General features: G+C 37.1%; 2 protein-coding genes across 3 annotated transcripts; both read right to left on the reverse strand.

Moving 5' to 3' along the window:
- On the reverse strand, nucleotides 716-3,492 carry LOC109717395 (probable 2-oxoglutarate-dependent dioxygenase AOP1). 2 transcript variants are annotated; one of them, XM_020243164.1, is made up of 3 exons: nucleotides 3,006-3,483; nucleotides 1,768-2,089; nucleotides 716-1,359 (listed from the first exon to the last, which is right to left on the reverse strand). In XM_020243164.1, exons 1-3 carry the CDS (start codon nucleotides 3,419-3,421, stop codon nucleotides 1,087-1,089), a joined length of 1,011 nt encoding a protein of 336 aa, XP_020098753.1. In that variant the 5' UTR covers nucleotides 3,422-3,483; the 3' UTR covers nucleotides 716-1,086. The 2 variants fall into 2 exon arrangements, with proteins under 2 accessions (XP_020098753.1, XP_020098754.1); XM_020243165.1 differs by lacking the exon at nucleotides 716-1,359 and adding an exon at nucleotides 1,367-1,599 and having other exon boundaries at nucleotides 1,706-2,089; nucleotides 3,006-3,492.
- On the reverse strand, nucleotides 4,301-13,191 carry LOC109717343 (zinc finger CCCH domain-containing protein 13). Its single transcript, XM_020243077.1, has 12 exons — nucleotides 13,010-13,191; nucleotides 9,584-10,992; nucleotides 8,667-8,674; nucleotides 8,064-8,239; nucleotides 7,565-7,625; nucleotides 7,370-7,468; nucleotides 7,040-7,134; nucleotides 6,684-6,797; nucleotides 6,327-6,394; nucleotides 5,345-5,455; nucleotides 4,791-5,034; nucleotides 4,301-4,681 (listed from the first exon to the last, which is right to left on the reverse strand). The coding sequence occupies exons 2-12, from the start codon at nucleotides 10,876-10,878 to the stop codon at nucleotides 4,571-4,573; spliced, it is 2,382 nt and encodes a 793-aa protein (XP_020098666.1). The 5' UTR covers nucleotides 10,879-10,992; nucleotides 13,010-13,191; the 3' UTR covers nucleotides 4,301-4,570.

Below are 14,529 nucleotides of genomic sequence, written 5' to 3' on the forward strand. Positions count from 1 at the left end.
GTGAGTTTTGGATACATGGATTCCATTTTTAACAGAAGGACAGTTAATTTCTCTCTTTAGAAATTATTGCATGGACTGTGCTACTAATCCTATCATGAATGTTTTAAATCATATTTAATTTATAGATATATGTTATACATCATTCAAAAATTTGTAAAAGTTATAAATTTTATACGTCTGATTCTTATAATTAAATATTATTTTTTGCACTGTTAATTCTTAGAAGTACTTGATATTTTAATAATAATTTTATGATATTTTAATTATTTATATTATCGATTAAATTAATCCTACTTTTACAATATTAGTTATGTAGCACATGATGTACAAATGCACGGCATATGTGAAATAATTTTCTCCTCTTTCGTGCACTGCCCTCGTCTATCGGTGTGGGCGCATTGGGTGACATGAAAATTTTGCAGCACTCTTCTTATTTCTCGTCATCTTTTTTCTTTCTTCTTATTTCTCCTCATCTTTTTTCTTTCTTTTTTTCTTTCAATTTGAGGAGAGGCTGATGAGCGAAAATTAGTTGCGTTGGTAAATCTTAGCCGTGCAATGAATAATTCTGGTGGCTTTACCATATGGCTCTACATCAGATGTATAGACCATTCAATAGCATAGCATAGCTTAAAAAGTGTAGAAATGGTTCCTTAATTTTACTAACACAATCGACAACAGTCAACAAACTTACAGGCCAAAAAAGCACAAGGCACCATACATAAATTCACAAAATTCATACCTGCGGTAAGTTAACGTCAAATGGACTAGACATACCCGATTATCATATAACACAGTCCAAACATGACTGAAAATTACAGAGTAAAACTTCAACTCAACATGACATGAACTAGACATACCCGATTATCATATATTACATACGGGAAGCTTACATACATTATGTTCAGACAAATTTTAATTGATCTGATGAAACCTGAGATGACAGATATTACATCTTATAGATAATTACATTTAAGGCCAACTTACAGATATCTGCATCTTTGAACGTTTAAGGCCAACTTAGAGACACCGCATTTTTAGGGAAATTCAAGTTGCCATCTCCAAGAGAGGAGAGGGCTCTGGAGCCACTCATGCCTGAGCTACCTCTGTTTTGGACACTCCACAGAAGGCCATAAGCTTATCCTCTATCTGGGCACCCTCCTCTGAGAGACAGAAGCGCATATACTCATTATAGTCATAGGGCTTGAAGAGAGCAGGGTGGTTTTCATCCACGAGCTCCTCGGGTGCCTGGACCAGTTGGCTCTTTTGCGGGTTTGAGAAGAGCATGACAGAGTATCTCGTCTCTTCTCCGCCCATCCATACGCGATGGAATGGAGCATAGACTCGGCCATTAGTCCAAGCCTGAATCATAGCAAGTGCAGCTCGAATGTTACTGAGCAAGAACATGAGGCATACAGCCATATTGAGCTGGATGCAGAAAAAAACAATCAACTCCACACTACTACGGCTAAAGGAAAATCAGTGTTTTAAGTTTTTGTGTTACAGATAGTAGCCGAGCCTCTTTTTTTTTTTTTTCAATTTGCATAGACGCTAATAGTCCCTGTAAACATCAAACCTTTTAATTTGATCTTTTGTTGACTCCTAGTGAAGAGAAAATAGAGAGTTAGTAAGTTGAATTAATGCTCATTTTGGTTATCTCAAAATCAGAGATTCCAAGGCTAGAAATTGCATGATCAAGTTAACTCACACAGCAGTAACAAACGCAACATTACTCCTAGCAATTGAGCGTGCGTGCAACAAAGCATATACCCTGAGAGCATTGCCGGCCATGACAACGAAGGATGTCCGCGAAGGCTCGACAGGAATCCATTGCCCGTCCTTCGTTTGAACCTCTAATCCACCAACCTGATCCTGGCATATTATAGTCAAGGTATTGGTGTCTTGATGAGAGTAATACCCCATTCGCTTTTCCTCAGTATGCGGTGCTCCATATTCTGCGAGCCGTAGCAGGTACCACGTGGACTCATTCTGAGCTTCGTAGTACTTCAACACACCCAGGCTCTCCAATACCATCCTACGGACCATCTTCTCCAAATCCGCAAGTAGTTTGGCACAATTGTGCACTGTTTCACTTCTCAATGTAAAGGAAAAAAATAGTTTTAAGGTAGCAACAAACTCGCCTCTCGGTCAAGAACCAAAATGCATGGGTGGATACTAGTACCGTTTGCCACCCAATAATATTACTTGCTTTAATCTTTATACATGTTCCCCTGCAAAACTTATATTTTCTACTCTTTACATAACAGCTATAGTTCGAGTAGAGCTATGGTGAAAAATGAAAATTACCAGTTCAGTCCAGTACTTGGCCAATACAGCAAGAGGGGGGGAAAAGTTGAAATAATTTCCAATACCGTTAATAAGTGAAGAAAAAACAAAAGCATCCCCAACTATTTTGGCAGGGAGGTGAGAATCATTTAGCAGTGTTTCATGTTCAGAGGATGAAATTGATCGAAATTATCGCGAATTCAATCGTGTTTGCTCTTTGAATATCAAAACAACGTTCGAAAATTGCAAACTGCGTATGCCCGGCCAAACTAAGATTACTCAAAAGTTTGTATTTCAAATTCACACCACTAGTGTTATAGCAAAGAAAATTACTTCCACCCGAAAGGAATTAAAAACCGAAACAACAAAGAATGATAAAGGCCTGTTTATTTTACCGAATGTGAAGTGCAGATTGAAAAAAAAAAATTTAGGTGAATTAGAGTTGAGGTAAAAATTATTTTGTTTGGTAACGTAGGACTGAAGTTACTCTGGTTCTAACAAATATTTGTTTGATAGAAAATTAATGACCTGAAAAATAAAAGTTTTTATCATATTATTTTTTTAAAAAAAAAAATTTGTTTTAAAAAATTGAGTTTGGTTTGGGATGGATTGTAGTCACTTATTATCGTATGGTAAAGAGTTTGAATTTTGATTGAAATTAAAGTTAAATACTTATGGGCAAGGGGGGAGACTGATTGATTCGGAAGCGAAGATTGTAATACCAGAAGGCAGGGTTTCCATTTGCACGGGGCCACATGAGATGGGCGAAGCCCCGCACGGCGTCGGGGCGCGGCGCGTCGACGATGGCGAGGCTCTCGTAGCGGTCGAGGCCCGGGAGGCCGCCGAGGTAGCCGTGGAAGGGCTTCTCGGGGCCGAACGCGTTCCGGAGCTTCGCTTCGCGCGGAAGGGCGAAGAGGCCGCGCACGGCTTCCCCGAAGAGCGCGCGGCGGAGCTCCGCGCCCACCGGCGGGTACAGCGCCTCGAAGCACCCCACGGAAGTGAGCGCTGCCGTCACCTGCTCCCGCACCCAACTCCACTTCCGCCCCTCCGGACTCCGCGCCTCCACTCCCGAGAAGTCGATCGTCGGGAAGCAGGAGTTCGGGTGCGGGCGCTGGACTCCCATCTCCTCCGACCCCATCTCTCTCTCTCTCTCTCTCTCTCTCTCTCTCCCTCTTCTTTTTCTCTTCTTTTTTTTTTTTATTTCGTGTGTGGATTTTTCTTTTGCCCTTTTCGAGCAATGAGTGAGTGTGGGGGCCAGGAAGTACGAGATTACACTGACAAAAGAGGATTGGAGTTTACCTCCGATAACTTTGCTGGTTGGAGGCATCTGTTGTAGGAATGTCCATGCCTACAGATAACTCAATCTTTTTCAAATCCGAATTTAAACGGAGCAAATTTATTCGGTACTAAATAAATATAATTTTAAATATAAATATTAAAATTTTGATTGTATCTGATCCGGATCCGAACCTAAATTTATTTTATATTGTATATGATATGTATTTAAAAATTTAATGTTATATTTAAATTTATATTTTTAAAAAAATTTAGATTTAATATAATATATTTTGAAATATTGAAAAGAGAAATAATTATTTCGGATTCAGATTTTTTTGGCTCGGATTCGAATTTGGATTTGGGTTCAAATTTTTGATAATTCGCCCCGAATCCGATCCATTAACAACCCTAATTCTTATACTTTAAATTTTACAATTAGAGATTTATAATTTATTTTAATTTAAGAATAAATTACAACAGTATTACTACTAAAGCAATTTTTACTATTGCCAAAACAAATATGTCCAAATTATAAATTGGTACAATATATACGCTCGAGCTACGATAAACCTTGCTCAGGCGATATCACTCGCCCTCTAAAACAAAAACTTGATAGTTAACCTTACTAAAGTGTAAGCTCTTAATTACAAGGACTAAAATTGATACTGAAACCAAACAATAGTGAAAACTCCCCAGCTGAAGCTGAAAGTTAAGAACTATTGACCACTCTTGCGATAAATTTGTGAGCTGAAGCCAAAAGCCAGATTTATTACTGATCATTCTTACAGCACAGCCAAACAATTTTCATTCATAAGTTATAAACTAAGGTCAGCCTAACCTGATTACATGGTAATGAAGTTACAGATTCAGGAGTGGGTACTAAATAATTAAGAAACTATTGAAGATTAGCCCACTGCAGAGTAGGCAGTATACACACATAAATACATACATTTTACATTAAATCATCTTAAAAAATTGTAACAGCCCTAAAAGTACACATTCTAGTTCACTAATTTGGGGCGAGAAAATGAACGCGAGCAAGAGCGTACTCCTTCCCTGCCACCCAAACGCCAGTTTGTGACCACTGCACATCTTCCCACTCCAAATTCTCCTCCAATACCTAGAGTTACAAGAAAAGAGAAATTTCAGATATTTATAACCCATAATTAGAAGTTTGCTATGTATGCGGCATTCATCAACCTATAAAAAAATTGAACAAATGAAGTTACCTCCAGATGCTCCATAGGTAATGGAATTCCAATAGAACGCATAATTTGTTCCGGCATTGCCTTCTTACAGCGAGACCACCGGAATACATCTACAATATTTTCCCGATCCGTGGCGATTTTGTCCCCATTTTGTGTGTATGAGCTATGGTTTTGAATCTTCTCGTGTACAGAATCTCCTGTTTGAGATGAATTATGTACTGCTCCACTATGAATCACCTTATCTCCAGTAGAGCATAGCTCATACCTGCAAGGAGATGGTTTTAAAAAGAAAATAATAAAATACAGAGACAAGACCAAGGACATACAATAACTATTATTTTTGAACTAAAAGCTGTACTTCCTATTGCAGTTGGGAATCAAGAACAAAAACAATTGACAATGGAAACTCATTTAAGAAATGCGTAGAAAGTACACAAGATGTTATAGAGCCAAACAGCTCCAAACAAAAAGGGCTTTATATTAAAGCAGATGAATATCAGTATTTCTAGAATGCCCTGTGTATCAAAATATTAATGCAGAGGAACTACTAAGTAAAGGCATTTCTAGGGCCATACCTATTAAAATGTGTCTCTAAGTACAGAACTTCTCCCTTCTTCAATCTCGCAGAAGTATAAAGAGGCTTCTTTAACCCCTTATCAGCAACTATGCTAATACTGTATTTCAACCTGGAACAATAAACATGAAACCAGGAGAGGAAAAGTCAGTACATTTAGCGTCCAAGATTAAAAGAAAGAAAGTCAACTCATCATAAATGCACCTTAAGACAACACTTAATGCATATATAAAAAGGAAACTAAGAGCAAATTAACAGCCGAGCTCCTTAGTAAAGAGATAAAATAGAACTTTATTACTATCTCCATAAAAAAAAATATATATGATTGCATTGTTAAATAAGATCGCAATCCCTTCTAAGCAACAATAGGGAAAAAATTATACATATAATTGCTTTAGACGTAGGAATATACACACACACACACACACAATGAGTTGCAAAGTCTCAACTACTGTGATCAGGTTAAAGTTGAAGTGAGTTGATTGATACTCAACCAAATCTAATTAGGACAAGTGCAACATAAATATCCTTATTTAACTCAACAAGGAAACAACATATAATCTAGTCTCTTTTTCACCCAATTTCTCTTCTACCCCGAATAATTTTGTTACTTGGACCATGCAAGTCTTTGCAACCCATAACTGTAGGTCTTGACAGATAAAAGTGGAGAAAAAGAGAAGGAGAAGAATACCAATGTAATTATACTCAACTAACCAAAGAAACAGAATAACAAGCTCACATGTGTCAACAAGTACTATCAAGTTATCAAGAATGGAATTATATAGCACCTGTAGGTCACAGTTAGGAAGTTAATGTACAATGTATTGCTTATGACAAATTAAGCATTTGGAAACCAACTAACATCATTCACACAGAGCACAACAATATAGAAACAAATAGATAATATAAATATAAGAGCAGAGCAAAATCAGCCTTACAAGAAATAAAAACAATGAATATGGGAGGATAGAACTAAAGATTACCAGGGCTCATTGCAGAGGTTGTACTGAATAGTAACTTCACGGACAAACCTCTGTTGACGCAAAGCATTCTGCTTAATGAAAAAATGTAAGTACCATAACTCGAGGAATACAAAAAAGTACAAAAAAAAGGAGGTTAAAAAGAAACACATGTTTAATAAAGATTGAGCTGGAAAAAACTAAGACAAGAAGAAATTTATGCAGTCATTCAAATTTCCACAAAAAGAAGAGCAGAGATGTTCAAAGCTGCAACACTCGTACCAACATTGATACACACAGGAATAAACAGGATCATACGAAACTGTAATATGGAACATGGAGAAAGAGGAAAGAGAACAAAGGAAATCCCAGGGTTTTTACCGAGGCTGCAGCTCTCGTTGTCATAGTGCGCTCAACTGTTACAGGTGCAAGAGTTGGCTCCACTGCAGATGTATGGTTCAGACGAGGCTCGAGATCAATCGTCCCACCACCTTTCTGCCAAAGACAGAGGATTAAGAAAAAACCATGAGATAACTAGTAAGAAAATTATTTAAAATAATCCAGGATAGTAAAAGAAAGTTGAATAATCATAAAAGGCGAAGAGTCATAAAGATAATATAGACTAATTTTTCCCTGATAAATTAGAACATATAAATATAATGGCAACATGAACACTTTCAAGTGGACATGATCAGACTTTTGTTATTATCAAATAAAATGGCATTATTTTTTACTACCTTCACAATGCAACAGCGCTCAATCCGAAAACTACAGCCAATACCTGCCCCCCAAGCACGCGACCGGACATTGTTCCGTAGTGTTGAAGTGTAACCTGCAAAAGACAGGTAGCATATCTAAAACACTGATACATTTGTTACAGCTCCTTAAATATGAATAATAAAAGAAAAACCAACAACACACTAATTAATAATGGATTTGCTCATCACTAGAAGACTATAATGTCAACAAATTATGTAGCTTCGGCCAAGAAGTCACATTAGTGATTTATGAATTATCATATCATAGTACTGAATCTAAATATCATGTATTAGTTGCAGTAGACATACAATCTTGTGGAGGCAGAACTCGAACTGTTGCCCGTAGTTCTTGAATGGCAGAAGGTGGTGGAGATGATGTTGGGCAGCAGTAACCGGTGTGCATGAGTACTGATGAACAGACAAAAATAAGAACATCACCAATTAAGAATGATAAAGCAAAGCTTCAACAGGAAAGTATGAAAAAGCATGGAAAAAAGATTGTACCAGCAACAAGATCCGAATCATTTGTATATATATCTGTTCCCCACAGCTGGGCACCTTTAACCTGAATAAAATGACCTTAATGACTATATTGAACAAAAGTAACTCAAAAGGAGTTAAACCTTAATGACTATATTGAACAAGAGCAGCTCAAAAGGAGTTAAAAATTTGTCTGATGTAATGGTTGTTTGCCAACAATATGGATTGATAATTAATACAAACATATAAATCTGTTTCTTGAGTTCCCATATATGTAAAAATTGATGGTTACTCTGGCAATATGCACTTTTAGCATAAGGCAGCCAAGAAATCATGGTAATAAGAGGCTTGCATTGTCAGATTTAACAATTGACATATTATCAACAATAAATAATATTCATACAGCGCTTAGTTTCGTAACTCGAAAATATGTAAACAGAACTGATACACTATAGGCACAAAAGCACATTTAAGACGAACCGGAAGAAAGGAGATAAGCATGTGTAGGACTTGATTTACTTACTTGACGATTTGTGGAGGTAACATACTCTGCAGGTATACGAATTTCCAAAGTTGGACCAGATTGTAAGGTTTCACCATTTTTAGCATCTTGGGATGCTTCAAATTCTTTCCAAGATTTTAAAAGCTCTTGCATGCATTCACCGGCTTTATAGACAATCGCAGACACCTCAATCTTACCTGCCAGAAAGGAAAACAGATTGAAGAACATAGAAAAAGGAACTAAATTACTAAATAAGGATTCCACGTACCAAAATGACTTTGCATTCATTTGTTTATGTAGATTTATGAAATGTATTTACCTTCTTTTTAGGATATAATAGTACTCTGTTGACAAGGTAATCATCAAAAGAGCAATGGCTTCATTTAGATCCTTTAGAACAATCACAGATTTATAACATAAATGGCATATCTTTCCCTTTTGTAACATGATTAAACATTATATATTTTTAGCTTATGATAATGCAGGTAATCTATACACTTTGTGACTTGCAGATTATGTTCTAAAAGAGAAACAATGCCTTCCACCATGAAAGGTTTATCTCGGTTCCAAACTTGAAGCGAGCATTTCGACAATCAAAACCTAATGAGAAGTGAGGGTGCTGACCTTGAGATCTGCAATAATGAGAAAAAAAAGGGAAAGAGAAAAAAATAATCAGCAAACGCCGAAGTACAAAGAAACATCAAAATATGCTCTTGAGAGAAGTGCTCTTTCAGTCATATATCTTCCAAAGATGAAAGTTTCAGTGTATAATTGAAAAATCATAGGAGAACAAGATAGATATATTCAGGACAAATATAATTTGTCATCGGAAAATCATCGGCAGTAGGCATCTGAACAATGAATAAACATACTGTTTTGTTTCGTCAAAAAAGAATGTGAAGAAAGTAGATGCAAGGTGTAAATTGACACCAAAAAGCAAGCCACTAAAGAAAATGAAGAAAAGAAAGTAAATGTAAGATTTAAAATGACACCAAAAAGCAATTTGAAACAAAGAAAATTAAGACTTCATTCGAAGAGGACAAAACAAAGATACTACTAACAGTTATAATTAAGCCTACAAACATGAACTCCAGAGAAATAAATACAAAATAATATCAAGCCAGCATTCTATGAGGGAAAAGTAGAGAATGCGGGAGTGCATGTATTTATCTGTTCTACGTAAGATAAGTGTTCAAAAATCAACCTATTTGCATTATTGTATGGAAAATCAGTGCATGCATCACAGTTTACCACCGCATTATTCATGCCCTAACAAACATGATTCATTTCACATCAGCCAATAAGGAGGATAAAACAAAAATAGTAATACAACAGTTTAATTACAAACCAACATGAACTCTAAAGATACAAACTCAATATCATAAATTCAATTAATAAAGGAAACTGTGAACCTGACATGTAACAAAAAAAAGGGGGGCAAAAATATTTATAACCAAGCATTGCACCAATGAATAATAACCGGAAAACAACCATTTTTGCTTATCAGTGAATGCAAAATCAGTGGTTGCATAAAATCTTACCCCTCATTATCTCGTGTTCTAGACCGAAAACGAGGCTCTCGATGAGGTGCTTGAGTCCCCCTTGATCGAAGCATTCTCCTGCGCTGCTGCTGTACACCACCAAAAACTTCCTTATCCTTTTCTGTATCACCTTCTGCACAGCCATCGTCTGATTCTCTTTCAATGTACTTACTACGTTGATCATGTCTGACTCCTAGATCGGCATCCCTTTCTCTTTTTTTCTCTTTAGAATCCTTATCAGCCTTCCAATTATCATCTTTGAGTCTCTTAGGTTCAGATGGTGCATTTTCCTGCTCAAGGTTTTTGGCAGTGACATCAACAGAATCCTTCTCAATATGCAAATTCTCTTTCTCATTCACATTTGACGACTCTTTCTTAACATGATCCTTCTCCCTCTCATTCCCCTCCTTGTCCTTCGTAGAATCCTTTCTTTCCTTCTCCGGCCAATCGACATCTCTGTCTTCTCTCTGCAGTTCCTTGCGTTCAGCACTAATACCACTAAGCTGCATATTGACTCGACGGTCATTTTTATCCTTGTCTCTCTCTCCAAAATCTCTGTTCCTTTCATCCTTCCTTCTCCTATCCTTATCTCTGAACTTCTCTTCGTTTTTCAAATCAACTCTGTTCTCACCAACAGCCTCATGAGCTTCCGCAGGACAACGCTCTTCAACTGCTGGGAGGTCCTTTGCAACCTCATCTGTGCCTTGTAATCCAGACCGTGCAAGCCGCCATGATTCAAATCCATCACTTGGAGGTTCAAAATATCTTTTACCCCTACCATGATGTTCTTTACTGTCTTTCCAGCTTATATAAGAACTAGTTGTGGAATAACCATCTTTTTCAGATTTTATATCACCCTTGTAGTCAAACTGAGCAGATCTATCAGGTCTTGGTTCTTTTCCATCCACCCTGCTATCTATCCTCACATCATTCTCGACCTTACTGGCTTGAGGATCTAACCTTGAGTCAGCATGTATCTCTCTATTCTCAGCCCTGAACTCCCAATTTTCAATCTTAGCATCCCTTGGTTCTTTAAAAGGTTGCTCAGTGAAGTTGCTAGAAGTTAGAGGCATCCGATGTAGAAGAGGTGATCTCTTATCATCACGGAATTCAACTCGTTGGACTTTTGAAAGTCTCCCATCCTGTCCGTGCTCAAAAGGAAGCTGAAAATCAGTGCCAAGTGGCGGCATCAGTCGTCCAGAAGGACTAGCAAACATGCCGGTCTCTTCGTGTGGTCTTTTTACAGGTGTAGAATGGGCCCCATCATCGTGGGACCTCTTTGGAGCGCCACTCATACTGCCTTGGTGCCACAAGTTACCTGTTCATCTGGCCCAGAGGAAGAAAAAGGGAAGCAACAGTAGTAGCTCCTAGGGCTTCGATAAACATTTGTCGGGAACCGCCTTTTGGATCTTCAAAAGGGAAAAAAATGTAAAAAACAATTAAAAAGGGATTAATTTATCCTGCAAACAAGATGGAATAGTCAGTATGGAAAACAAATGAAGTCCGAAAACCCTTTTGACTTTAATACAATTGCAAATCACTGCTTTAGGTTAAAAGGTTGCAACTTATTATGCGAATGATCTATTCATTTCAAACAACTACCCAGTCCACATTCTCTTTCACTTCCCTGACTGCCATTAGCATCCAACTGTCACATGACGGGGATGAAAAGAAAGGGAAAAAAAAAAGCTAGACCCCACTGAACTCTAAAAGTTTAATACGGTCTAACATATTTTCCTGTCATATGATAGTTGTGTGCTAATGCGGCTAGAGAACTTGATGGAAAATTCAGTCTGCTTTGTTATTGAAACAAATAACCGTTGGCATAGAAGACTACAACCTTTTAAACTGCGAGCGGAGACTCACAATCATGCCAAAAGTTCAAGGTGAATCTGAGGCATTTTCCCCCTAACTTATAAACATAGAAAATATTGACAGCTGAATTTTAAGTTACTGAAGCAGATCGAGATGTAGTTGCATAACATCCAACAAAAAGTTAGTAGAACTTCGAATCTGCAATGAGTCAATGACATTAGCAGCATGTCAAGCAGCAAGAAAAATAGAACAACAACCAATACTTTTAAGTAGTTCTTACACTTGTCAAATCACCATGATAGAATTAGCTTGTTAGAATCAAATAGACAACCAAAGTGTTATATTAACAACCAACCCGATGTGACTCGATTACACTACCTTAAAAATTTACTTCCATTGACTAAAGTACCTTAAAAGTTATAGATCTATGAGCAACTCTAATACAGTTCCCTATCGTCGTACCTAAAGGGATCTTAATAACAAGACTTTCTTTGGAAACTCTAAAGAGTCACGTGGATCCCATAAATAACATAATAATACACTATCATGATGAAAACATAACCAATTTGTTCTAGTTGTTGGATATCAATGGATGTTGGAATGGATGTTAGGAAAAATCATTGTTGGAATGGATGTTAGGAAAAATCATTGCAGTTGGCATTTTGATAACAAGCTGTTCTGTTCTGCTCAGCTTGGGAGGCAAAATTTTTCATATTTTTTAGAATAAACTGAACAAAGATCAACTAAATCAAACCAGTTTGTCTTATTTGGTTTGGGTTGGAAAAAGATAGTGAGAACACCAACTCTTCGTACTCTCATCTCTTTAATCATCATTCATGGTCCTTTTGCATTCCTTTGTCCAAATCAGGACTATTAAGCAAGTGTTTCTTTTGAATCGGTCAGTTTCCTAAAGTTAACATTTTCTTTTATATTTTATGCTGTGTATCACATTAAAGATTGTTTTTAGATATACTCAAAAAAAGGCAACAAATTACTATAAATTCTCCAATTAAACTATATGTACCAACTTTGAGAGTAAAACACAAATCCTTTTTTTTCAAAAAAAAGACAACCAAAAAAACCTAATTTTGTGAATACATAAGAATATTTAGGGTTTTTCTGATTTCCCAAAAGCATACTAGATTCAATTATATGTCTAAATGAACACGAAATCACAGGCAAAAAGTAGAACAAAAAAAAAAGTGAGAGAGAAAATCGAGGAAATAAATGACACGGAAGGGCAAAAACAAAAACAAAAAAAAAAAACACCACGATTACTTATCATCGCCCCCAATCAGGAAGAAAAACAGCAAAGAAAAATAGCCAATGAAGGGTAAAGATATAGAGATTGTTTAAACAAAATGGAGGATAAAGAAAGATCTCACAAGGGAAACTACTGATCCCATTAAGAAACAAAAACAAACTAAAAAGAGAGAGAGAGAGAGAGAAAACTCGGAGAATTAGGCGTTACAAAATGAGTTCTAATCCGTCTCGAATTAAAGGCGAGCACAATCCCGAATCAGATCTAATACCTCCATTCGTACGATTAGATTGGAGCTACGATTAAGGGATTATTAGAGTCCACAGAGAGAGAGAGAGAGAGAGCATTACCTAGCACACTAATGGCGGAGAGAGGAGGAGGAGGGGGTTCGTGGCGGAGCTTCCTCGGTGGAGCCACCGAGGTGGTTGGGGGGGTAGCGAGAGCTCGGGGTAGAGACGATGAGGGAGCGGACGCGCGGGGTTGGACTCGGGATGGGGCGGAGAGTAGGGTGGGGGAAAGCGAAGAAACGGGGAGGTTCGGGGTTGCGGGGCGCCCGTTGTTCTATTTGTTGGTGTTGGTGGGCGCCGACGTGGGCCGGTTCGAACTTGGTCCGTTTTCGGCCCAAATTAAACAAAACGGGCATAACCGCCTGATCCGGGCTTAACTTCTTTAGCACTTGTTATTATATGGATGAAAACGGGTCGCACAACATCTGAGCCGACCCGAGTCCTAGCGATGCAAACGGGGCAGTCGGGTCGCGGGAGAGTCCCCAACTCCCACCCCTTGTTTTCGTCCGGTCGGAAAGGATTGAGAGCAGATTAATTTTTATTTTATTTTTTTTCATCCAGAGAAAATAAGGGCCAGAACGGATTTTGCCGAATTTTTGGCAAATTAAGATGAATAGAAAAAGAAGTAAGGGATCTCTCACCGCCTATTCTATTTTCTTGGCAAATCCGGATGGGTGCGTGGTAGGTAATTCCTTTGTATATTTTTTTTACTCCCATTCAGGATTTGTCGATACGAGAGTTTCAACAACCCGAATCCATTTATATCTCTAGACCGGACATTGAATTCGACACCTTTCAGATGTAGATCAGAATTTTGCCATCGGACTCAAATTCAGATTCGGATTTATATTATCCGAACTCGAAACTAGTTTTTATGTATTTTCAAGTTTCAACAGTTGCATCATTTTTAAATCTATTTATAACCTTTTCTTTTGAGAATCCTCAGTTTTTTTAATATTTTTTAAATTTTTTTTGAGAATCGGTAGCTAATATTTTTTAAATTATATATAGAATTAGGCTACTATACTATCTATAATACCGAGCTCCGGTACTATAGTGTTTGTTTTCGATCTTAGGGTGTTCAAATCAACGATCCACACCGTTAAATATGATCTAGGGTATATGAATTTCTTAAAAATAAAATTTTAGTTTTTTTCGATATCGTTTACTTAGTAAATAAATTATATATATATATATATATATATCTCGATCCGATGATATGATAGATATCATGGCCTCGCATGGCTCGAGGCCATGATATCACAACCAAAAGCTAGAATCCCGCAAGTTTAGTTGCTAGGTGTGGCAATTTTGACTAGATCCCATAAATTTCAAAGATCTTTATTTTAAAATATAAAAAAGCTGTATCAAATGAAATACTAGTTTGGTAAAGTTTTAATAGTTAAAAGTTACTGATAATACTGCTCAAACCTCAAATTGCCACATCTTCTTAGATTTAAAGAAGTTTAAAATTATTTTTTATGAAATTTGATATATCTAACTCTAATTGTAAGAACTAGAACTTAAATTTTCAGGATACGAGTTAAAAATTTTTTATAAGTTAAAAGTGGCAGGTAAAACTG

This window comes from Ananas comosus, linkage group 11 (genome assembly GCF_001540865.1).
Source record: "Ananas comosus cultivar F153 linkage group 11, ASM154086v1, whole genome shotgun sequence".
Classification (NCBI taxonomy): domain Eukaryota; kingdom Viridiplantae; phylum Streptophyta; class Magnoliopsida; order Poales; family Bromeliaceae; genus Ananas; species Ananas comosus.